This window comes from Cyprinodon tularosa, unplaced genomic scaffold (assembly GCF_016077235.1).
Source record: "Cyprinodon tularosa strain WSP-4 unplaced genomic scaffold, ASM1607723v1 ctg38, whole genome shotgun sequence".
NCBI lineage: Eukaryota > Metazoa > Chordata > Actinopteri > Cyprinodontiformes > Cyprinodontidae > Cyprinodon > Cyprinodon tularosa.
This window is the reverse complement of record NW_024039096.1, coordinates 3,397,891-3,421,420: the sequence shown is the minus strand read 5'-3', so window position 1 is coordinate 3,421,420 and position 23,530 is coordinate 3,397,891. Positions and strand designations below refer to the sequence as shown.

Sequence of the window (23,530 nt, the reverse complement as noted above, 5' to 3'; positions counted from 1 at the left end):
TCAGACTGAATTAAGATTTCAAAGTGTTATGTATATGATAAAACAATACCGGATTCAATGGTACTATTTTATGTTCTACGTGGAAGAACACCTAATATGGTATCAGCGCAATGATCTCACTGTGTTCTGGATAATATGTTGAATAAAATGAAGTCACTTCCACTGAGGTTCTGTTAATTTTATACAGTTAAGTTATGGAAAGAAACGTAACCCAAAGCTAGAAATTTTTAGCCTCGTGAGACCATCCTGATCTCGCGAGTTTTCAAGGTTTCACTCGCTAATCAGTCTGGAGACTCTCCGTTAAAGAAAATTTGGAGCCGTTCACCAAACGAACGTCCAATCAGCGTTGGCTTTGAGGCGGGTTGAGGTGTGACGCAACGAGAAGCGCGACAGTTCAGTCTAAAGAACATGGCGGCTTCAGCCGATGAAACTAGCGTTAGCGTGGCTATCGGGCAAGTTTTATCGGAATTACAGAGTATTTCTTCACTGAAAGAAGAGCAAAACACTGCTCTGGAGGCTTTTCTCAGAGGAAAAGATGTTTTTGCTCTTCTCCCGATTGGTTTCGGCAAGAGTTTGATCTATCAATTGGCTCCTCTTCGTTGTCGCTCTGTTACGTCATATGCTTCGTTGATCTGATTGGTTTATTTGGCCTGTCTATCACCAACATAGGCCAATCAGCTAACCAGTATTTTCACCCCTTCCCAAAATTACTTCAACGGAAGGTTTCCAGATGGATATGCAGAGCAAATCCATCTGGCGGAGTCAGGTTAAGAAATGTTAGCTCAATCAGCCAGACTGATTAAGCCTAACCTTTATTCAGATACATTGATGAATCAATTTGACATTAATGTGTGATGGCAGACAGGTCTTTGCCCTCAGACACTATTAAACTCTACACCTCAAAAAATCTAAATCTAGATAAGTCATTTTTTCTTAAAATAAGTGCATTTGTTCTTGTATTGAGGAGATAAAAGAGAGATTTTGCCAATGGAACAAGAACATTTACACTTAAAATAAGAAAACACAATTGCATTGTCTTATTTTAAGCGCATATTATCTAATTATCTTATTTTAAGAGTAAAATTACTCATGCCATTGGCAAACTATCTCATTTACCTACTCAAATTAAGGGTAAATACACTTAATTTAAGAAATTTTAACTTATTTGTAGATCATTTTTGCAGTGTATTTAATATGGTTTGACAGAATAAAGATTCCTTTTTAAAGCAATAATGTCTTTAAAACATTTTAATCCATATATATGAAAATTACTGTATTAAAGGAATATTTTTTCTGCATTATGCAAATCTGCATATCAGATATTTAGCACAGTTGCATCCTCAGCAAGATCTGTTAGGCATTCAAGTTATTTTAAGCTTTAGAGTCTGGTTTGCTGCTTTGTCATCCCCTTGTTGTACAGTACACCTGCCTGATTAAACTGTGATGACAGGACAGGGGGTTGTGAGAGGATTAACATTTATTGGCACACAAACAAGACTGTATCTACCTCTCATCAGTCACAAGCCTGTCTGCCTCTAACGTTTATTTACCTACTCTTTTTTCCCCCCAGCTTAATTCCAGTTCAGCTTTTACAGATTTTCATGATATGCTGTATTTTACAACCAAAAGAGGCTACTGGAGTTATTTGCTATCATTTAATGCTCAAGATTCATCCTTTCTCACATTACAACTTGAAATATCAACTTATTTTAATATATTTTATGTAATGGCCGAAAACAAAGCAGTACAAAGTTGCTAAATTGAAGGTAAATTACCTTTTTTTTTACACTCAACATCTGTAGGATGCGGTGAACCTCTGTATCTAACCTCAACAACAATAAATGTCACATTCTTGGTAAATAGGGTTCACGTGTGAGTAATTTAATTTATGCTGTTCTGTGAAGCCTTAGAAGGCTGACCAAGGAAAACACTAAGGGGAGGAGTTTCATTCAGGACGAAGTTACAAAAAAAAAAATCCCAGAATTTGAAAAGGAAAAGGAAGTCACCAATACGAACCTACCAAGACTCAGTTCGGATACCTCACACCAGAGGTCTTCAACTGGGGGTCCGCGACCCCTAGGGGGGCCAAGGAGGTACTGCATGTGGGTCGCAAAAGTTTTGGTTGATTCGTTTTTTTTTTTTTATATTCCCTCTGCAATTTTGTCTACTATTTGAAATGTCTTAAAAATCCACATTGACATGAATTCAACAGACTAAAGTAAACAGAAAGGCAGAAGATGTCTTTCAGTCATCAATGCACACATTCAGCGACACACAGGAGCTCTTTCAACATGTGACCGTTTCATTCACAACACCTGTCCCATCAACCAGGAATCAGAATTAGAAATACTTTAATAATCCCAGGGAGAAATTACTTTCGTTACATGACTCCATCTGTAATAGAGTGACTATAGGACCAGTTTGATATAACACAATTTCATACAAGATATATAATTAGGAGGTCCCGGATCCATCCCTCCATCAGTTTGGGGGTCTTTGGCCTGGAAAACGATGAAGACCCCTTCCTCAGACTGTATCTCTGAGCTCCTGTTCCTAGCTCCTATCACTTCACCTTTTGCGGGGACAACAGCAAGAACATTATTCAGTGTTTGAAATGATTTATGGACTGTTTTAGTGAATCTAAAAATCCCCCAGCCTCGTGGATGTTATTATGCAACTGACAGATTAATGAAACAGGTAAAATTGGGTCGACAGCCATTGAGAAGAGAACAACAAAAAGACACAAATGTAGCAAATGGATGGAGCTTTCTTTTATAAAACCCAAAACATATAAGGTTGGGACCATTAGCATGCGTCACATTGGAAAAAAGCTACCTGTAAGGTCTGTCACGCAAAGGATTATGGGCAACTGTTGTACCTAGCAGCATCTAGGGATTGCTTAAGTGTCCTTACTGATTTGAGGTATTGGGATTGAGCCACAGACTCAACTAAAACTGAAAGAAAACGGAAGGATCCATCTTAACCCCGGAGGAGCTGCAGGAATCCACAGCTCAGGTAGAATCCACTATGGACAACATGTTTTCCTTATCCGAGTGTGAAAAGAAATAAATGCATTATTCCGCCTTGTAGGGGAAAGACTGAACATTACTGACCTCCATGCATGTTGATATATGTGGAAGGAACCAAGGTTTAAACATTAATCAGATAAAAGCAGAATAGTTTCTTTGTATATCAACACTATAGAGCACATGCCATCCCGAGGCACGTCACAAAGATAATTCAATAGAACCATACAGAAAGTTTTGGTTACCATGTTAACTATCTATGGAAACCAAGCTGTTTGCATTGATTCACTGAGCATTCAGTCCTTCTAAAACACTTGCATTGTGCTGTTGACTTTACAACTCCTCACACAGCACTGTTTCAGATGTGATCATCCAAAAAAAATGGCCTTTTATTAGTGGTTATCAGTCTCATACCTTCTAGTAGGTTTTTTGTGGCTGATAATATGCAGCTTTAACCTGACTCCGCCAGATGGATTTGCTCCGCATATCCATCTGGAAACCTTCCGTTGAAGTAATTTTGGGAAGGGGCGAAAATACTGGTTAGCTGATTGGCCTATGTTGGTGATAGACGGGCCAAATAAACCATTCTGATAAACGAAGCATATGACGTAACAGAGCGACGACGAAGAGGAGCCAATTGATAGATCAAACTCTTGCCGAAACCAGTCGGGAGAAGAGCAAAAACATCTTTTCCTCTGAGAAAAGCCTCCAGAGCAGTGTTTTGCTCTTCTTTCAGTGAAGAAATACTCTGTAATTCTGATAAAACTTGCTCGCTAGTTTCATCGGCTGAAGCCGCCATGTTCTTTAGACTGAACTGTTGCGCTTCTCGTTGCGTCACACCTCAACCCGCCTCAAAGCCAACGCTGATTGGACGTTCGTTTGGTGAACGGCTCCAAATTTTCTTTAACGGAGAGTCTCCAGACTGATTAGCGAGTGAAACCTTGAAAGCTCGCGAGATCAGGATGGCCTCACGAGGCTAATGCAGCTTATCATTGAAAGAAGAATAAAATAGAATAGAAAATCCCTTTATTCTCCTACAGTGGGGGAAAATGTGGTTTTTAGAGCAGCAAAAATATTAGAGAAAATAATGGTTACACAAACGTGGACCGAAGAAAAGTGTAGAAGAATAACATAATAATGAAGAGTTAAAAAATAAATGAAATGCGGTACTCTGAAGGGTTTTAACAAAAAAAAAACCTGTGCATCTACAGAATAAATAACCGATATACAGCTATGGACATTTTTACAGTAATGAATATTTGAAAAATAGCAGCAACATCAGAGATGTGCAAAATGACAGCAGCAGGTTATTTAACTGACTAAGGTGGAAACTGTGCAAAACCAGCATGAATGTAACAACTTATTGAGGTTGTTGGGAACAGTGGTGGTTATAAAGTGTTACAGCTGCTGGGAGGAAGGATCTGTGATAATGCTCCCTGGTGCATTTAAGGTGCAGCAGGCTGGCACTGAAGGAGCTCTCCAGTTCAGCACCAGCTTCATGCATGGGGTGCATGATCTATTTGCAATACTACTTGGCCTATTTGGAAGAAACTAAATGTTCATTCTTATCATGAACAAGATTTACAGAGAGAAATGACTTGCAGCTCTAACTGTAGTGAAGGTTTATCTTTACTGAACTATTCACATGTACATCCAAACCTTGTAGCCTTGATATTGATAAAAACTTTAAAATTCCAAACAAAATTTTCCTTTTACTTCACAGTTATTTACTATTACGTTATACAATTTGAGAAAGGGTCTGTCATTTTACTAGGTGCTGTATTCTGTGTAATATCATCTTAGAAATCTCCTCGCCTGCCTGTAAACAATGACTAGAGCCAAAAAAGATTATGTGAGATGAGTCCAACTCCAGCTAAGGCTTTAGGGAGGGGGTGATGTTACTGTCCAGCAGAAAGTGGATCATGGGAACGTGACACCTGATGTGCTGACTGCAGGACACAAACTCTGGACCACCAGCAGCTGCCATGAGCTGAAACTCAAGGCAGAGGGCCACATTCCCAAGCGGTTGGAAAGTGACCCAGATAGGCTTCCACCCCCGAACCCTGAGGGGCATCAACTGGACCCTCTGTCTCAGAAAAGCTGAAAACTATCTGCTGCGAATATGAGCTGGTTCAGCTTCTCAGATAATAGACTGAGCTGGCTAATTTAATAATAAATACAATACTTTATTTTAACATCACTTTTCGGCTGCAGACTACCTCTTTATTATGTTTAATATCTTAGAAGCCTTTTGATGGAATAAATGTATCTCTTGTGGTTGGAATGTAGTGCTTTCCTGTCCATGTATGTGCTCAGTGCAGATTTACTGCTCTTGGCTGAGGTCCTATCATTCGCTCTGGAATCCCCTCCAACAGTCTGTAGCGCTAACGTGGACATAAGTCCTGGTGTCTGACGACAAAGATGAAATGTCAGTCGGTGCTGCAGATCTATGTCAGAATGTTTGCTATGGGCTCTCCCATGAGAGCTGGGCTTCAACTCTTTGGTTCCAAATGGACTAAAATTATCTTATGTCAGGTTTTCCCAAACATTGACTGATACTAATTGGATGCAATTTACTTCAAATGTAAACAGACTCATATCAAGATTATTCAGTAAACAGAATCTAAAAGGAACTTTGGATAAACAAAATGCTCTACAGCTACAGTGCTTTGCAAGAGTTCATAATAGGGATGCACGATATTGGGATTTTGGCCGATATCCGATATGCCGATATTTTAAAACTCATGTAGCCGATAACCGATATCGATACCGATGTTAAAGCTGGACAAAAATAAGTAGTCATTGAAAATAGCAGTTTTGTTATCCATTTCTGACACTTTGAAAAATAATATACTCAAATATATTTTCATATGCTGATATCAAATTGATTTTTAAAAACGCGGTATCGATCTATTTTACTTTCAAAATCTCGTGAAATTTCATCGTTCTGTTACAAACTCGTGATATTTTGCAAATTCTTGTGCGATTTTGTTAGTAAAATAGATCGATACCGCGTCACTATATCAACATAAAAAAATATGGCAAAATTTTGTGAATTTTCGGGGGATTTCGTAGCATAACGATGACATATAGCAATATTTCATTAGTAAAAGAGATTGATATGGTGTTTTTAAATGGCAATATATCAGCATATGAAGATATTGGGTTATTTTAATGTATCAATATTTTTTCCCTCGTCTTTAGAAGTTTTTAAGTCTGTAAAAAAGATGTTTTTGAGGAAGAAGAAGAAGCTGATCAAATATCGGGTTAAATATCGGTGGGGTGGCCGATGTCTGATATTCAGTTTTAAGGCCGATACCGATAGGGGGCCGATTATATCGTGCATCCCTAGTTCATAAATTTTGCAATATTCAGCAATTTTACGAACAGAATGGAAACATGTATCTGCACTGTTTTTTGTGTCAAGATACGAAAGACTGATCATGAAAAATTAGCCCAAAATTTAACAAAGCTTTTACCTCAGGGGGCTGATTTAAAATACTATATATTACCCATCTAAATAGCTGGAATCAGGTGTTCCAATCATTTCATTTTCATGGTCACAGGTGTATAAAATCAAGCACCTAGGCATGCAGAGTGTTGCTGCAAACATTTTAGAATGAATAGGTTGCTCTTAGGTGGTCATTGAATTCCAGTGTGAGACTGGAATTGGATGGCCGTAACATCAGAAAATGGAAGTGTTTGGAAACAACGGTAACTCAGCCAGGAAGTGGTAGGCCCCTTAAACTGCTGGAGTGAGGTCAGAGGATGCTGAAGCACAGAGTCCAAAAAGATTGCAAACAATCTTCGGTGTGATTTTGAACAACGTCCCAAACTTTATGACAACAGTTTGAATCTGGCCCCTTCCTCTGCCAACATGGCTGTGCACCAGAGCACAAAGCAAGGTCCATAAAGGCATGAGCTATGTCTGAAGCTCCGCCCTAACCCATAAACCCATCAATCACTATATAGAGTGGAGACTATATAGTGGAATTTATAGTGAACTCAGTTAACCTATCGTTCTGACAGATGATCACTGCTTTTCGCACCCTATTGGTCACATGGCTCCACCTCCTCTCACGCTACCTGCGCCATCTTTGTTATTAGTCGGCAAATCCCATAATGCTTTGTGAGACAAGCTCTCGAAAAGCAAACTGGGATATATCTGCTCGTCTGTTAACCAATCCATGATCACTACTTTTCAAGGTGCATTTTGGGAAATTTCAAGTCCTCTGCTTTTTCATCCAGTAGACCAGGGGTAACTGATTAAAAATCAGCAGTGTCCAAATAAAGAAAATCAACACCAGCTGTGGTCCGGAGAGATTTTTAATTTAAAATGTTACTTTAAACAGAATTTAACACTGAAATAAAATGAGCTGTTTATGTATCCTTATTATACATGGACTTTATTACATACAATCCAGGTTTTGAATAAAGCAGCAGCATTTAACTTAAAGGGATACGCACTGAGACAAAGCACCTCTAGATATATATCTGGTATCTAAACTCTCTATTTGTTTTTGCCCTTGAGAGCTGAAGTGTTGGTTCTGAACAGACAAGTGTTTGGAGCACCAACCTCTGCTTAGTGTAGAGGAACAGGGAGAAGATGTTGATGGGGGCTATCTGAGTTTAACATGTTCTAATCTCCTCTCATGTTGGTGTGAAGTGGATCTGATAAAGTGTTTCCGGTTGGGGAGGTTTCATTGTTTAAGATGTAGAGTTGTCATTTTACACATAGAGATTTTTTTAACAGTATTTATGATGCTTTCTACGGAAGAGGATTAGGGCCACTGAAAAAAAAAAGTTTACTGATTTTAAAATTTTATTTCAATTTAGTATGGGGAAAAAAGTCAGAATTCTGACTTTTTTCTCAGAGTTCTGACTTTAATCTCAGAATTCTAACTTTTTTTCTCAGAATTCTGACTTTTTTCTCAGAATTTTGACTTTAATTTCAGAATTTTGGATTTTAATGTAGATGGGCACCATGAAGGAAGAGATGTGGGAGCACTCAGCTTCACTGACAAATATGTGAGTTGTTTGAGGGCCAGTGACACATTGGTGGAAAATGACGGAATTAGGCAACTTTTTACGTGCCCGAGGGGTCCCCTTATTAATGGAGGAGCAGAAGGTCATTAAAACAAGAGAGCTAGTCTCTAAAACAGACATGGCTATGGCTTGATGCTAACATGTTTGTTAGCTGTCAGGATTCTGAGATTAAAGTCAGAATTCTGAGAAAAAAGTCAGAATTCTGCGATTAAAGTCAGAATTCTGAGAAAAAAAAGTTAGAATTCTGAGATTAAAGTCAGAATTATGAGAAAAAAATTAGAATTCTGAGATTAAAGTCAGAATTCTGAGAAAAAAGTTAGAATTCTGAGATTAAAGTCAGATTAAAGTCAGAATTCTGAGATTAAAGTCAGAATTCTGAGAAAAAAGTCAGAATTCAAGTCAGAATTCTGAGATTAAAGTCAGAATTCTGAAAAAAAAAGTTAGAATTCTGAGATTAAAGTCAGAACTCTGAGATTAAAGTCAGAATTCTGAGAAAAAAGTTAGAATTCTGAGATAAAGTCAGAACTCTGAGATTAAAGTCAGAATTCTGAGAAAAAAGTCAGAATTTTGAGATAAAGTCAGAATTCTGACTTTTCCCCCCATACTAAACTGAAATAAAATTTAAAAATCAGTTAACCTTTTTTATTATTTTTTTCAGTGGCCCTAATCCTTCTCCGTAGTTTTCTTTACTAACTTGCAATAGAAATGCTTTATGAATACAATTAAAATACCTTTATTTTTTCTAACATGCAGAGCAAAAACACTGCAAACAATCCTAGAAAGCAAGTAGTTCCCTTTGGTTACCAGGACAGCCAAACAATGAGCCACTGGTCACATTTACAGTAGCTCGGTATCCACAGCAACCCCGTAATTACGCACAGTTAGTAAATATTAGAAATCCCTGCCCACGGTCCAGGAGGTCACTCTGTGACGCAGCTACGCACGCGAGGCGTTGTTCTTCCATAATGAGACACTTTATAACAGGACGTCAGCGCTGGGATCAATCTAGTTAGAGGAGGACTTTACAGGAAGGAGGAGATCCGCTGTTGGACTCTATCAGGAGGAAAACTTGCATCGCTTCTTGCTTTTTGCTTCTTTTCTGGGATACGAGCCTCTCGCCTGTAAGTTAACTATATTCACTTTCCTCTAAACTCCTGATGAACGCTTAGATTCAGGCGGAAACGCGCTTTGGTGTTTGCTGGAGCGCGCACGGACTGGACCGAGCTGGAACCGGAAAGATTAATTTGATAGTTAAAACATTTTGGTTCTTCTACCTCCCCAGATTAATCCCCATTAATGCAAATATTCCAGTTTTGCTCAATATTAGATCCATTCAACTGTTTTAAAATGCAACAATTTTATTAGAAAAAGAAGAAAAAAATCAGATATATTCAATTTAAAGTAATTTTTTAATCGTTTAGAGGAGCTTTAATGTTTAAGATGTTAGTGAAATTGGTGGTTAGATGGCTCAGGGCGAGATACAGTTTTTACCCACATTAGTGTAGTAATTCAATTTATCTTTAAAGTGAGGTAAAAGTTTCTCCTCTATCTGCAAATGCTTCAGACACACCCAGAAGGTTAAAATCTCCACACAACCAGCTCTTCCAGCCTAAAAGACTTGATGCTATTTTCTCTATCCTCAGATAATCTGAGAAGATGCTGATCCTGCTGCTGGGAATCGTCTTCCTGCACATTGCTGCTCTTGTTCTCCTGTTTGTCTCAACAATCGTCAGTGTGAGTAAACCTGCAGCTGCTGAGATTATCTAAAGAAATGCAGCATCACAGAATTGGTCTAATCATTTTAAAAGCCATTTGTGATTTGCCTCAAAGGATGAAACTGGGCACCCATTTTAACACAACAGTTTGGAAATAGAAAAGTTCTGTCTACAAAGAAACATTTGGTATTTGCTCTGTGAATTTATATCAACCTGGTGGACATCTAGTCTAGTAGTTATTCTAATGTTACTCTAATAAATAATTATTACCAGCAGGAGGTCACTGGGAGTTGATTTGGGTTCATAATCTGTGACCATAATCAGATCGTTAACAGACTCAAAGGGATAAAACAATTTTTATCAGTCTGCTTTTTAGTTTATATTAACATTTTTATCTTCAGTTTCCTTAAAAAAACTGTAAAAAATTTTTAATTGTTTAAGTAAATGGGTAAAAATGTGAGTTGAAATGTGAGTAAATTATTTTTTTTGAAGCTTCAGGTTAGTTCTGTATGCACTTAATCATACATAGAAATTAACATTTTAATACCCAGGTGTGCTGTTTTATTTGCTTTATATTTTCCTGCATTATGTAGATAAATCTCCATAAAATAAATATTTACTTAATTAAATCCATTCTATTTTCTAAGGACTTTCTTCTGACCCTTATTTCGACCAGTTGATTCTTATTCCATATGTGGGATTATAAGCCCTGTTTGACACAACATGACTGTTAACTCAAGAACTGTTGAAGAAAAACAGGAGGATTTTTAAATTGTTGTTTTAGAAAATGCAAAAATCAACTTCAATGGTACCAAGTGAGTTATAATTCATGTAATCTGTTCACTTAAGCTTTGTACCCAGAAAACTGCAGCTTTCATTATTGTTTCTTTTGTCTTTTAGTGTACCATGTTTAAAAGCTAACTGATGTGACACCCTTGGTATGGAAATTATTCACATATTATCCTACTGCAGGTATGGACAACAGCAGAAGATGGCACCGCAGACCTCTGGAAAAACTGTACGTTGGACGCTATGGGATACGTCTGCAGCGGAGCATCAACTGGAGGTCGGACAGCTGCATGTTTCTCTACATTTAGCCGCCAAGTTCTGTATCTGCATGTTTTTCATGGTTTAAAATCTTTGGTGAGGTGAGAGGAACTTCTGTCCTACTGCAGAGGTGGGTGTGTCGTAGCGCCTCTGTGACTCTGGTGCCATCTAGGGTAGAGAATGCTGCAGTGCCGCTTGCAGATTGGCTCCCGTTGTATAAATAGTCATGGTGTGATTCTATAATAAGGCCTCATGTTGGAGAGTACTTAGTGACAAGCGTGCAGCGAGCTGTGAATGACCTGGGTGGGGCTGGAGAGAGTATCCAAAGTTGTCCATGACGGGGTGGTTGGATTTGTGTGTGTGTGGGGAGGGGGCCACAGGACATGGCATGTTGAGGGGGGGGGTGTGCCAATAGTCAGATCAGTGTGTCCAGAGTTGGTTTGCAGAGATCATACTGTAAAAGAAACATCAGACAGCAGCTACAGCAGGAGAGATTTATGCACAGAGACTCCAGCTGGAGATTAAAGATAAATAGATTTTATTTCAAACAAATTATGTCATAAGAACTTTTGCAGACACAAACGTATTGAGGTAACTAAGTTTTTCTCACATGGGTGCAGCTGCTGCAGCCGGCCGCTGATGTCAGTCGTCTAGAATGAACCCTCTAAGCCAGCAGTGCTTGAACACTCCAGTGTGTAGTTTAACGCGGCATAATGTTTGTTTTACTTGCTTTTATTGCTGCAGGGATGCATGGTGTTTATTCAGGAAGGAATGAGCGTGTGTGTTGTTCCTGGGTTTCAGAATCAGAAATGCTGGAAAAAATCAGAATTTTTCTTAAAACAAGTGCAGGAGGTAAAAGAAATATTTTGCCAATGGAACAAGACAATTTACACTTAAAATAAGGAAGCACAATTGCATTGTCTTATTTCAAGTGCATATTGTCTAATTATCTCATTTTTAGAGTAAAAATACTCATTCCATTGGCAAACCATCTCATTTACCTACTTAAATTAAGGGTATATACACTTAACTTAAGATATTTTTTTACTTGTTTCTAGATAATTTTTCCAGTGTAATAATCCCAGAGGGAAATTCCTTTTTGTTACACTGGAAAAACGATCTAGAAATAAGTTAAAATTTCCTAAATTAAGTGTATTTACCCTTAATTTTAGTAGGTAAATTAGATACTTTGCCAGTGGAATGATTATTTTTACTCTTAAAATTAGATAATTAGATAACGTGCACTTGAAATAAGACAATGCAATTGTGTTTCCTTATTTTAAGTGGAAGTTGTCTTGTTCCATTGGCAAAATGTCCCTTTTTCCTCCTCAATTCAAGAATAAATGCACTTATTTTAAGAAAAAATTACTTATCTAGATTTAAATTTTCTCCAGTGTACACGCTCCAGCTACAGTTTTTTTTTATATATATATATATATATATATATATATATATATATATATATCTGTATATACACTGGAAAAAAAACACAATCTAGTTAAGTAATTTTTTCTTAAAATAAGTGCATGTGTTCTTGGATTAAGAAGGTAAAAGAGACATTTTGCCAATGGAACAAGACAATTTACACTTAAAATAAGAAAACACAATTGCATTGTCTTATTTCAAGTGCATATTATCTAATGATCTTATTTTAAGAGTAAAAATACTAATTTCATTGGCAAACTTTCTCAATTACCTACTCGAATTAAGGATAAATGCACTAAATTTAAGAAATTTTTACTTATTTCTAGATGGTTTTTCTAGTGTATGTATGTACGTATATCTATGCATATGTAAAAACTAACTTCAAATAAAGTGAATATCCAACTAAAGTGATAAATCCAAGTAAAGTGATACGTGGCGTGCCAAAAAAAGTGCATAAATGTCAATTACAGGGGGGATTTGCTTTTCTGGCAGCTTTTGGCTGTGGAAGATGCCGCTTCTGCAGCTCTGATGAGCAACCCGAGTCAGACAGAAAGAAGATGGTGAATCATAACCACCACCATCTTCATCACATTCTTTGCAGTTTCCTCTAACTTAAGGGGAACTTTCTTTGTTATCAAGGTAACAAAATGATCAGAGTTGCACACAGTTGTCACATTAGGGGTTAGTTGCACATCTAAACAGGCGGGAGAATTGCTTCATTCAGTTTACATGATCTAAAATTAGCCGGTGAGGAAGAATCTCCGTTACCCTCTGAAAACAGTCGGATAAAAAAAAAAAAGCATGTCTGGATAAAAAGACAAACCACAGCCACCTTCCTGTTTGAAACTCAGTGAAATTTGGCAGAAGGATTCGGGTTTTCCTGCCAACCAGGAAATGCTCGATGTTCCTTTTTCCTCCTAGAAAAGAAACCTAAAGAAGAGCAGAGGTATGTGTTCCTCAGAAGAAGTGCTAATTATTAATGCCCTGCTGTCCTTATCACAGAGTCAGCCATCACATTTAAAAACATAAGAACCGCGTCTTTCTCCTGGTGTTGGAGATTTGAAGGGTTTCATGTTTCCTTCCAATTTTCACTCCAAAACAGCTGCTGCAGAGCTCCAGATGTTACAGACTCTAAAAGCGCATTTCACTTGCCCTCCTGTTTGCTCTTGACTGGCATTAATGAATAATGCATTGTCTGTTTATCCATAGCTTTAAGTGCTCCCCCATTAAAACAACCCATCTGTGGAATTACCTGAATATTTTGAACAAAGAGACAAAGTAGGTATGAGAACCAAGCTTAATGGAAGGATAAGGAAGCATGATGACAAAGAAAACTATTTGTTTTTCTTCATTTAACATGTGCTTCATGAGGAAGGACAACGCCACAAAAATGGGAATTATAAAATGTGTTGTAAGAAAGTGATGTAGGGATGAAGGTTGAACTTGGTTGCAAAATCTGGGGAAAAAAAATGAATTCAGTTCCATTTCTGTTCCTGAGCCAGAATAGGAGGCCCCAGAATGAAGCCGCAACAAAGAAGAGAGAAAAGTTATGTGATGGAGGGAAAGATAAAAGGAGATTATGATGGAATGAAAGAGTGGAAGGGAGGGGAAGGTGGATGAAAAGGGGAAGAAGCGATGGAATGAAGAGGGACTAGGGGAAAAGGGTAGAGGTTAAGGGGGGGTGGGGTTAATGAAACGCAACAGACTGAAAATAATGGAAGAGTAGAGTAAAAATAGTCTGCTTGAGAAACTGGAGGAGTAATTTTGGGCGTGGTCCTGCTCCCAAACATATTAACTTCATATTATGGCATCGTATTTCACCTTGCTGCTCTCCTGCTCTCAGATGACATGTCTAACAAGCTGGAGAATAATCTGTGTATGAATGAAATATAAAATCCCTTTAATCTCCATCAGTGGGATTTATTGTATCTATCCTGCAATGCACTATAGATATAGGTGTATAGAGATGCCGTCGTAGATTCCAACTCTAATTTTAAAACAATGTTACCGTAACAGGAGAGGCATAATGGATCCGTTTCCATACCAGGATTGTCTGTGGGGGTTTTTTATGACCAGAAACATTTCTGAATAGAGAAACAGATCAGCTTACTTTTACTGGCTGTTTTCATTTTTATTTATTGTTTATTTGAAAGGGGACAGTGTACATTAATCAACATTAAAACAATGTAAATATACCCGAGTTAGCTAAGGAGTGCTAATTTTCATCGGTAGTCCCCCAGCCAGCTATAAAAAAGGCAACCTTAAAAATAAACACAAGTATAAAACCACAAGATAAAATTACAATACCAATTACATAAAAAAAACATAGTTAAGAAATACAATTAATGTAAAATAATTATAAATTATTTAAATACACACAGAAAACCTTAGTGCCCACAAATTTGGCTCTCTACAAGCCATTTTTTTGCATTCTTTTTGAATTAAGCTGATATTACTGGTTTAAAAACAATCTGACATGGAGATACGAATAGAAACTCATTTTATTTCTACTTGTTCATCTTATTTCTAGGTGTATGAAACCTAATAGAAAATAAAATGTTAAGCAGATTCTTTTACAGACTCGTTTTTACAGAAGAAAAATTCCATATATGCAGAAAATCTATGCAGTTATCTTCATCTGATTTTATTAAACTAAAGGCTTTAAAGTAGAGGTGCAATGATAACAGTTTGCTGGACGATCTTTAAATCGCTTTATCTGCCGATTCTGATCTTTGCAGTTACCATGTTTTCTTCTTCATGACCAGCTCTAGGAGGGGTCATAAGGTCACAATACATCTTTACAGTTCCACACTTCACAGAACACTGAATAATACTGGTGGGAAACAACATTTGTTTTAACTGCACTTATGGTGGTATTCTAAAGTCGGGCATACACTGTACGATTTTTTACCCTTTTTGCTTTTCTTGCATTCTTTGAAGAACCTTTATTCAAAAATCTGGTTTTGATTTCTTTTTTTTAACTGAAATACACAGAGGAAAAAACTAATCACTGACTAATATTCGTATCTGAACATCCTCAGCACATTCTACACTTAGTTAACTTAACTTTAACACAAATGTATCTGAGACATTTCTTATACTCTTTGCACAAAATAATCTCAACACATATTCATGTGCTTTCTAAGCAAAGCAATACTCACAAAGACGAATATCTTCCAACATTTAACTTCAACATGAACAATTTTTGTTTTTTTGTTGTTGTTTTTTTTCGGTATGATTCTCCAGTCATGCAAGAATTTTTTCGATTGGGCCGACTTTCAGCCTGATCGTACGTCCTGTGTCATGTAGTGTACAGGGAGTAGCGAGGGGCGATCAGCCTCTCAAGACCAGCTCGCGATCAGGAATCGTAAGGTCAGGAGACAATCAAACATGTTTGAAATTCAGTCGGCCGTCGTGAGGCGTTCATGGACAAATCCTGCTGTTGAAGCACAGCTACGAGCCGATTTACCAGAACCTCGAGAACTGTGCATGCGCAAACAAGGGAGTTCTTCACCAACCAGCGCCATCTCTCGGAGTCTGACAGGTTCAACCTCTATAACGTAATTGACATTTATGCACCCAATTTTGCACGCCACGTATCACTTTACTTGGATTTATCACTTTACTTGGATTTTCACTTTTATTGGATTTAGTAATTTCCCACTGGGATTATTAAAGTGTTTCTGATTCAGTTGTTTTTGGACGAGCAATGTGAGCAGGTAGATTGCATCAGAGTTTCGGGTCGCACAGTGTGAGAACATTTATTGTTAGCTGTGAACTATTAAACCCTGCGGTTACGTCGCTGTAGCTGCGCGCAACAATTGAAAATATCGCACAGTGTATGCCCGGCTTAATTCTAACAAAAGGACTCACAATAGGTGCAAATTGCTCTGTTTCTCCTATGTTTGAAAGTACATGCTGTTTAGTTTTTGTATGTTTAAACTAAACTTTGGTTGGTTTTAGAAATTCTATTTCAATCACCAATCAGAGCCAATTGGCAGAAAAGGGAAAGATTCCAAGCAATCGGTGATGAGTTCCTCCATCTATATTTTTTTTGTTGTTGTTTTTTTTTTTGTTAGCCATGAAATGAAAACCAAAAGCAGCCCTTATTAATCAGATAAACTGTCACACTGTAGAATCTGTCAACATATTCTCATTATCAGTTCGTATGAAATCCTACGAAAAGTTATGCACAGTATTTCGTATGTTTTGGACGTTTTTCCTCGAAAAAACAGATCAGTGCGCATGCGCAGCCAGACAGACGAAAAAAGCAGATCCGTGGACGGACGTAAAACTGGGAAAAACAGTGCAATAATTACTTCTTGATGGCTCTCTAGGTTGCTTGCTGTTTTGTATCTTAGGGTTAGGGTTAATTGTATGTTAAATTCTATGTTATTGAATGGTGCGTAAGATGCGCATGCACAAGGATATCTTGTCTCGAGGCAAGACATAAAAATACGACGAAATACCACGAAAAAAACGTCCAAAACATACGAAATTACGGTGCATAACTTTTCGTACGATTTCGTACGAACTGATAATGAGAATACACTGAATCTGTGGATGCACCAAACACCCAACGAAGATCACGAGTTACTCTGACACCATCTTTGTCATCTGATTTAAATGACTGTAAAGGAAGAGCATGACCAAACATCTGGCATTTTGAAACCTTAACTCATTTTTTGCAATTTCACTGAATGACAGCCCAGACAGCCTGACAGAAGACCGACAGTAGAAAGGGATGCTGCCTGGAAAATCTTTTTAAATGTTGATGCAGACAAAACAACATACAACCGAATGCTAAAATAGACGGCAGAGAAACATCAGCTGGTGTGTTCATAGCCAATACAGAGATCTAATGGGTTAATAATGGCCTCTGGCAGTGGAGGGCAATCAGTCCAGATTGATCTTTTAGATTGAGTTTAAGGGCCTCCTGTGAGGAGTGCAGAGAGCTTTTGGAAACGGGATACCTGAGCTTCATTATGCAGGATCCATTACAACATTCCCAGAAGTAAACATAACCAGGGCTTGGTCATTATGAAGGTCCTTCAGCCCATCAGAGAAATGTCCTACCAAAGAACCGGTTGATGTTTGTTTCCTCTTCTCTTGTGCTCCTCCAGTTAACTTATGTATATTTTATGCTGACTAATGATCAATGAAAGTTATTGACTGAGCTCTTCCTTCCTCTCCTGCAGAGTGGATTCAGGCCGTCCAGGCTGTCATGATCCTCTCCATCATCTTCAGCTGCCTGTCTCTCTTCCTCTTCTTCTGCCAGCTCTTCACTTTGCAGAAGGGCGGAAGATTCTTCCTCACCGGAGCTTTCCAGATCATTGCCAGTAAGTTCAGCCCAAACTAAACTTATTATAAACCGAATCTCCTCTCTGTAACGCTTCACTCACTTCTCACAGGGTTCCCGCGGGTCCTTAAAGTCTTAAAAGGCATTGAATTCTTCAAAATAAAACTAAGGCCTTAATTGGTATTAAAATGTCTTAAATCAGTCTTTCGTAGGTCTTAATTTTTTAGAACATCATAAATAGGATAATTTTTATTACAACTTATTTTTGTAATCTAAATAAAACATTAAAATTGACTTTTTTTTTTTTTTTTTAATAAAAAAAAAAAAACGACTCGCCATTATTGTTCAGTCCGGATAGCGGAACCAATAAAAGCGTTGTTGCAGCCGGGACATTTGGGAGATGCACAATTTACGTTTTTTATCTGGAAAATATGAGCAAGTGTAAATGTAACGAAAATTGTCTCCAGCCAAGAGTTTTCTCCATGGCTAAAACCAGGGAACAAACATGAGGCTCAGTTTATTTTGTGCAAGAAGCGATTCAAGCTCGGAACGATGGGAATTAAGGCAGTGGAGTTGCACATGCGAAGCACAAAATACAAAGCGTCAAAATGGAGTTACAGAGAAACAGCCGGTATTTCTCAGTTTAGTTCCACCCTTGTCTCTGCAACGCCTCCACTTATCACCAAATCAAACATACTAAGAAAACCATACAAAGAAAAATAGCTGCAAAAAAGACTTAGCACTGGTTATGTTGGGGCTTTAAAACTGATTTGTTTTGTTCCCTGCTAAAACAAAGTTTGTGAATTCAGTTAAATAATTGTTCAAATATATCTGTCATTTGTGTGTTTTTAGCTTTCTTCCTGTATGGGAAGCTTTTCAAAGTTTTAAACATTAGTGCAGTGGTTTATGTTAAAATAAACCTTTAAGGTTAAGTTGCCACAAGCAGGTTTTTCTTGTGTTTCTTGTGAATTTGGTCTTAAATTTTTATTTCAAGTGGCATTAAAAAGTCTTAAAGTTAACTTGCCTTATGCTGTAGGAACCCTGTCTCAGCAAACTTCAATGTACTGAAGTAGTTTTCTATTAGGATAATTCCCTAAATATGTAATCTAGTTTATGTCTATGGTTGTAATGTGATACATCAATAAAGTTTAAAGGGTCTTTATGTTTCTCCAATTCAGTGAAAGAATGTTGGTCTTTTTTTTTTTTAGTATAATTTTTCCCTAATAACAAAATTGCAAATATTCAACTCATCTGATCTGAGCGACTGTACAAAATTCAACCTACAGACACACAGAGAGTGAATGCTCACTTTACTGTTCTCTATTTATAGAGAATTGAATTAAGACAGAGTCAGTCTCTAATGGTTTTCATGCTCCACTCGTCTATTGTGCTTCAAACCCTTTGGAGAATAAGTGTCTCTACTGTGTTGGCTCTATGCAGCTCTGTTTGGAAAATGACAGTTTTTTTTTTTTCTGACATACCCGTGCAGAGCCAGGCAACCCGCTGCCCACTCAGCCAAACAGGAATGATGCTGGGAAAAGAGCCAGCTGGGCGAGTTAAAATGTCAGCTAGGTCCGGCAGTGTGGGGGTCTGACAAACAAGTCATGCCATGTTGGACAAGGGGTAGTGGGCGGAAAGCTGGGAAGGCTGGCAAAGGCCAGACGGGGGTTCGGTACGCATGAGAGGCCATGATGTAATATAAAGGGCAGACCGATCCAGCTTCAGAAACATTTTCCTGCTCACCAGCGCTGTTATTCTACGCTTCTTCTTCAGGTCTGTTCGTGATGAGCGGCGCCATCATCTACACGGTAATGAGTCCGGGTTGGGTGCCGAAGGATAACACGTTCGGCTACTCCTACATCCTGGCGTGGGTGGCCTTCCCTCTGGCCCTCATCAGCGGACTCATCTACGTCATCTTAAGGAAGCGAGAATGAACCGCCCCTCCATCCCAGTGCTCCCAGTAACCCTATGAAGATCCCTTCTGAAGTTGAAGTTGTGAAGCCAATATCAAAGAAGTAACACCAAAGAAAACCCAATTCAGAATACCAATACTGTCTGTTTAAAGATGTATATAGTATCTATGGTTAAAACCTATTTATAACACTTTTTACATGTATGTACATAGTTTTTGTGTTGCTCTGTTGATACTATGAGCTTTGTTTTAGCTGAAAAATGCCTGTCTTTGTTTATAAGTATGATATTATAAAAAGCTGTTTTATTTTGCCATTTGGTTTGCATAACTGCCAAAAATTTAGAGTAAGCAAAAAAACTTGTCATATTAACTATATGCATGTTTAGAAATATGAGAGACTAATTATAGAGTTAACATCTTAGAGTGTAGCATAGCTTTTTCTGTTTCCCAGTTTGCAAGTCATTTAGTGTTTTTTTTTATTTTTTTTCTTGTTTTAAACGAAAATATGGTGCTATATAATTATCATTCCTTTTACTGATAGCAATTATACAAAACGCAGTTATTTTGTTTGTATTCAGTTTGAAATTATTCTAGAAAAATGAAAGAGAGGAACACTTTGCAGTGCCTGAATTTTATTTATTTTCATTTTTTTGCCAGCATCCCTTAGTACTCATCAGTTACTGTAAATGGTAGATGTTTAAGATTGAGGGTAAAAGTCACCCGGAGGCCAACACTGACGTATTGCTTTGCAAGTAACAAATCACAGAGAATTATATTCATTTTAAACCTTGTTTGCTTTCAGTTGGATGTTTTTAGACAGCTTTTTTTAAGTATGAGGAAGCCAAAAAGCCTCAAAAGAAATATTTTATAGAAAATAACAAATGAGGGCTTTGTCTCCTGCAGAAAACAAAACAAACCAAAGAAAATGTTGAAGGAATATTTGAAGTATAATCCCTATATTTGAGGAAATAGAGCTGCAGTGATGATATAACTGTTAGTCTGTTGCAGCAGTTTCTTCTGTCAGGATGTAAAGGTTTTGCTTTCTACACTATAAACATTTTTTTGTGTGTTGTGCATACATCTACGTATGACTGTAGCTTAAAATCTCCCCTCAATCATGCACCTCTCCATATATATTATCTGGTACTGTGTTCTCCACCGTTAGAAGGGACAGACTTCCAGTTCAGTGGTGTCTCATCTTTAGCCTCTTTGCGGACGACAGCAAGTCGTTGTTTATATGCTTTAAGATCTCTCTCCTGCGTGCACGCAGGCTTAGTCCACTGCAACACTCGTCTGCTTATGCTTGTGGTTACAAATACTGAACGTGACGGGCGTCACCTGCACTGGGGCCAAGGCACAGCGAAATGCCAGTTACTCAGAACATGCAGCTCATGTTTCAGTGTGGATGTCTCCCAGGACATCAGATACAAGAGGACTTGTTTAACCACCAGTCCTTCACTTCTCTCCTTTTAGGTTCAAGCATTAACTCCGAAGCTTATTGCTACTTGACTGTGGCCTTGGGTTCAGTTAGAAGAGAATTCCTCTGATGAAAACTGCCCTTATAGCCGTTGTGAAGCCAAAGCCTTCAGTTGTTAATGCTTTGTTTACATCTAAACTTTAGAACGCATCTCAAGCTACTTCAATTTTAGCCATTAAAGAATGTTTATTAAAACCTAAATGGGTTTGTTTTATTTTTTACTTTCCTCACACACATATACACATTTATACACATTTTAATTCCGTGCAGACAGATTTCAACAGTTTGTTTTCTTTAATTTTTAAATTAGAACATCGCCATTTTAAAATGATCTTTAAGGATCATTTTAAAATGGTAGTTCTAAGGTAAACAGAGATGAGGAACTCTGATGGCTTCAGCTTGTAAGGAACAGCCCACTGTGAGGGAAGGTGAACCATATAAGGATATTGAGGGTTTGTCCTATACGTGTCCTGTACTTGTCTTATATTACTTTACCAGATTTATGTCAAGATGTGTGAGAGAAAAAAAATGAAACAGAGGAAACAGAGGACGGTTCAACAGAGCCATAGCTCTGTTGAACCGTCCATTCCACCTGCTCTTAGCAGCAATGATTTTATGGGATTCTTTATAAATAAGATTGATCTTATTAAAAATAAGATCATAAGCACTCCTCTATCCGTGATTATACCTGAGGTAGTCATGGAATCTGAACCGGGTTTAGACTGCTTTGATCCAGTTGAACTTTCTGAATTAGCAAAATTATTGTCTTCATCTAAGCCTTCAACTTGTATGTTAGATCCATTTCCAACCAGGTTATTTAAGGAGGTATTCCCTTTGATCTCCTCCTCCATTTTAGATGTGATTAATCTATCTCTGTTACAGGGATATGTACCTAAAGCTTTTAAGGTTGCTGTAATTAAACCTCTGCTTAAGAAACCGTTTCTTGACCCAGATGACTTGGTCAATTATAGACCTATATCCAATCTTCCTTTCTTATCCAAAATTCTTGAGAAAGTAGTTGCCAAACAAGTGTGCGGTCACTTACACCATAATGAACTTTTTGAAGAGTTTCAGTCTGGCTTTAGAGCTCATCATAGCACTGAAACAGCTCTGGTGAAAGTCACTAATGATATTCTCATGGCCTCAGATAATGGACTTGTATCTGTGCTCGTCCTGTTGGATCTTAGTGCTGCATTTGATACAGTTGACCATAATATTCTTTTAGAAAGACTTGAATATTTTGTTGGAATTAAAGGAACAGCTCTAGACTGGTTTAAATCTTATCTATCTGATCGAATTCAGTTTGTTCATGTTAATGATAGATCTTCAACACGCTCAAAGGTTACCTGTGGAGTACCACAGGGATCAGTGCTAGGACCAATTCTCTTTACTTTATACATGCTCCCAATTGGTAGAGTTATTAGACAGCATGGGATTAATTTCCACTGTTATGCTGATGATACCCAGCTATATCTGTCTATAAATCCAGATGAAGCTAACCCATTACATAGATTACAAGCATGTCTTGAAGACATAAAAACCTGGATGACTCTTAACTTTCTGCTCCTGAATGCAGACAAAACAGAAGTTATAGTCTTTGGACCAGAGTCTCTGAAAAAGAAACTGATTAGCCAGTCACTTCATTTGGATGGGATTAAACTGATTTCAGATAATAAAGTAAAAAATCTTGGTGTTATTTTTGATCAGGACCTGTCATTTAAATCCCATATCAAAGAGGTTTCTAGAATTTCCTTCTTTCATCTGAGGAACATTGCAAAAATTAGAAATATCCTGTCCAGGGGTGATGCTGAGAAACTAGTCCATGCATTTGTTACTTCAAGGCTGGACTATTGTAATTCTTTACTATCAGGAAGTCCACAAACTGTAGATAAAAGCCTTCAGCTGATCCAAAATGCTGCAGCAAGAGTTCTAATGAAAATTAAAAAGAGAGATCATATCTCGCCTATCCTGGCTTCTCTACATTGGCTTCCTGTTAAATCAAGAATAGAATTTAAAATCCTCCTTCTCACATATAAAGCCTTAAATGGCCAAGCTCCATCTGATATCAGAGATCTGATTGTTCCTTATGTTCCTAACAGAGCACTTCGCTCTCAATCTGCAGGTTTACTAGTGGTTCCTAGAATTTCTAAAAGTAGAATGGGAGGCAGATCTTTTAGTTATCAGGCTCCTCTCCTGTGGAACCAACTACCAGTTTTAGTCCGTGAGGCAGACACCCTGTCTACTTTTAAGGCTAGGCTTAAAACTTTCCTTTTTGATAAAGCTTATAGTTAGGGTGGCTCAGGTTATCCTGAGCTATCTCTATAGTTATGCTGCTATAGGCTTAGACTTTTGGAGGACATAGGGACCCCCATTTCATCATTCTGCTTCATTCTCTCTCTGTTCCCCTATTCTGAAGAATCTGTTAGTTCAATCTCTAACCTTCTGCTCTCTCTGCTTTTCCTCAAAGTAGCTTTGCCTCGTCTGTTCCTGTTTGGCTGTGACGTCATCCTGGAAAGAAACATCAGCTGTGCTGCTTCTATCAACACCCTTGTTTATAGATGTTGGAGATCGGCCTGTTTTCCA

At 37.9% G+C, this 23,530-nt stretch overlaps 1 protein-coding gene across 1 annotated transcript; it reads left to right on the top strand.

Annotated features, from left to right (window-relative positions):
• The first annotated feature begins 9,041 nt into the window (after positions 1-9,041).
• pmp22b (peripheral myelin protein 22b) lies at positions 9,042-21,148 on the top strand. Its single transcript, XM_038296933.1, has 5 exons — positions 9,042-9,193; positions 9,716-9,806; positions 10,760-10,853; positions 17,458-17,598; positions 19,332-21,148. Exons 2-5 carry the CDS (start codon positions 9,729-9,731, stop codon positions 19,490-19,492), a joined length of 474 nt encoding a protein of 157 aa, XP_038152861.1. The 5' UTR covers positions 9,042-9,193; positions 9,716-9,728; the 3' UTR covers positions 19,493-21,148.
• The last annotated feature ends 2,382 nt before the right edge of the window (positions 21,149-23,530 follow it).

What these genes read in the sequence shown, in the direction of transcription:
- pmp22b (XM_038296933.1), top strand. Translation starts at nt 9,729, where the DNA reads ATGCTGATCCTGCTGCTGGGAATCGTCTTCCTGCACATTGCTGCTCTT. An exon ending in CAGCGGAGCATCAACTGGAG is followed by an intron (nt 10,854 to 17,457) that starts GTCGGACAGCTG and finishes CCTCTCCTGCAG; the next exon opens with AGTGGATTCAGGCCGTCCAG. An exon ending in AGCTTTCCAGATCATTGCCA is followed by an intron (nt 17,599 to 19,331) that starts GTAAGTTCAGCC and finishes CTTCTTCTTCAG; the next exon opens with GTCTGTTCGTGATGAGCGGC.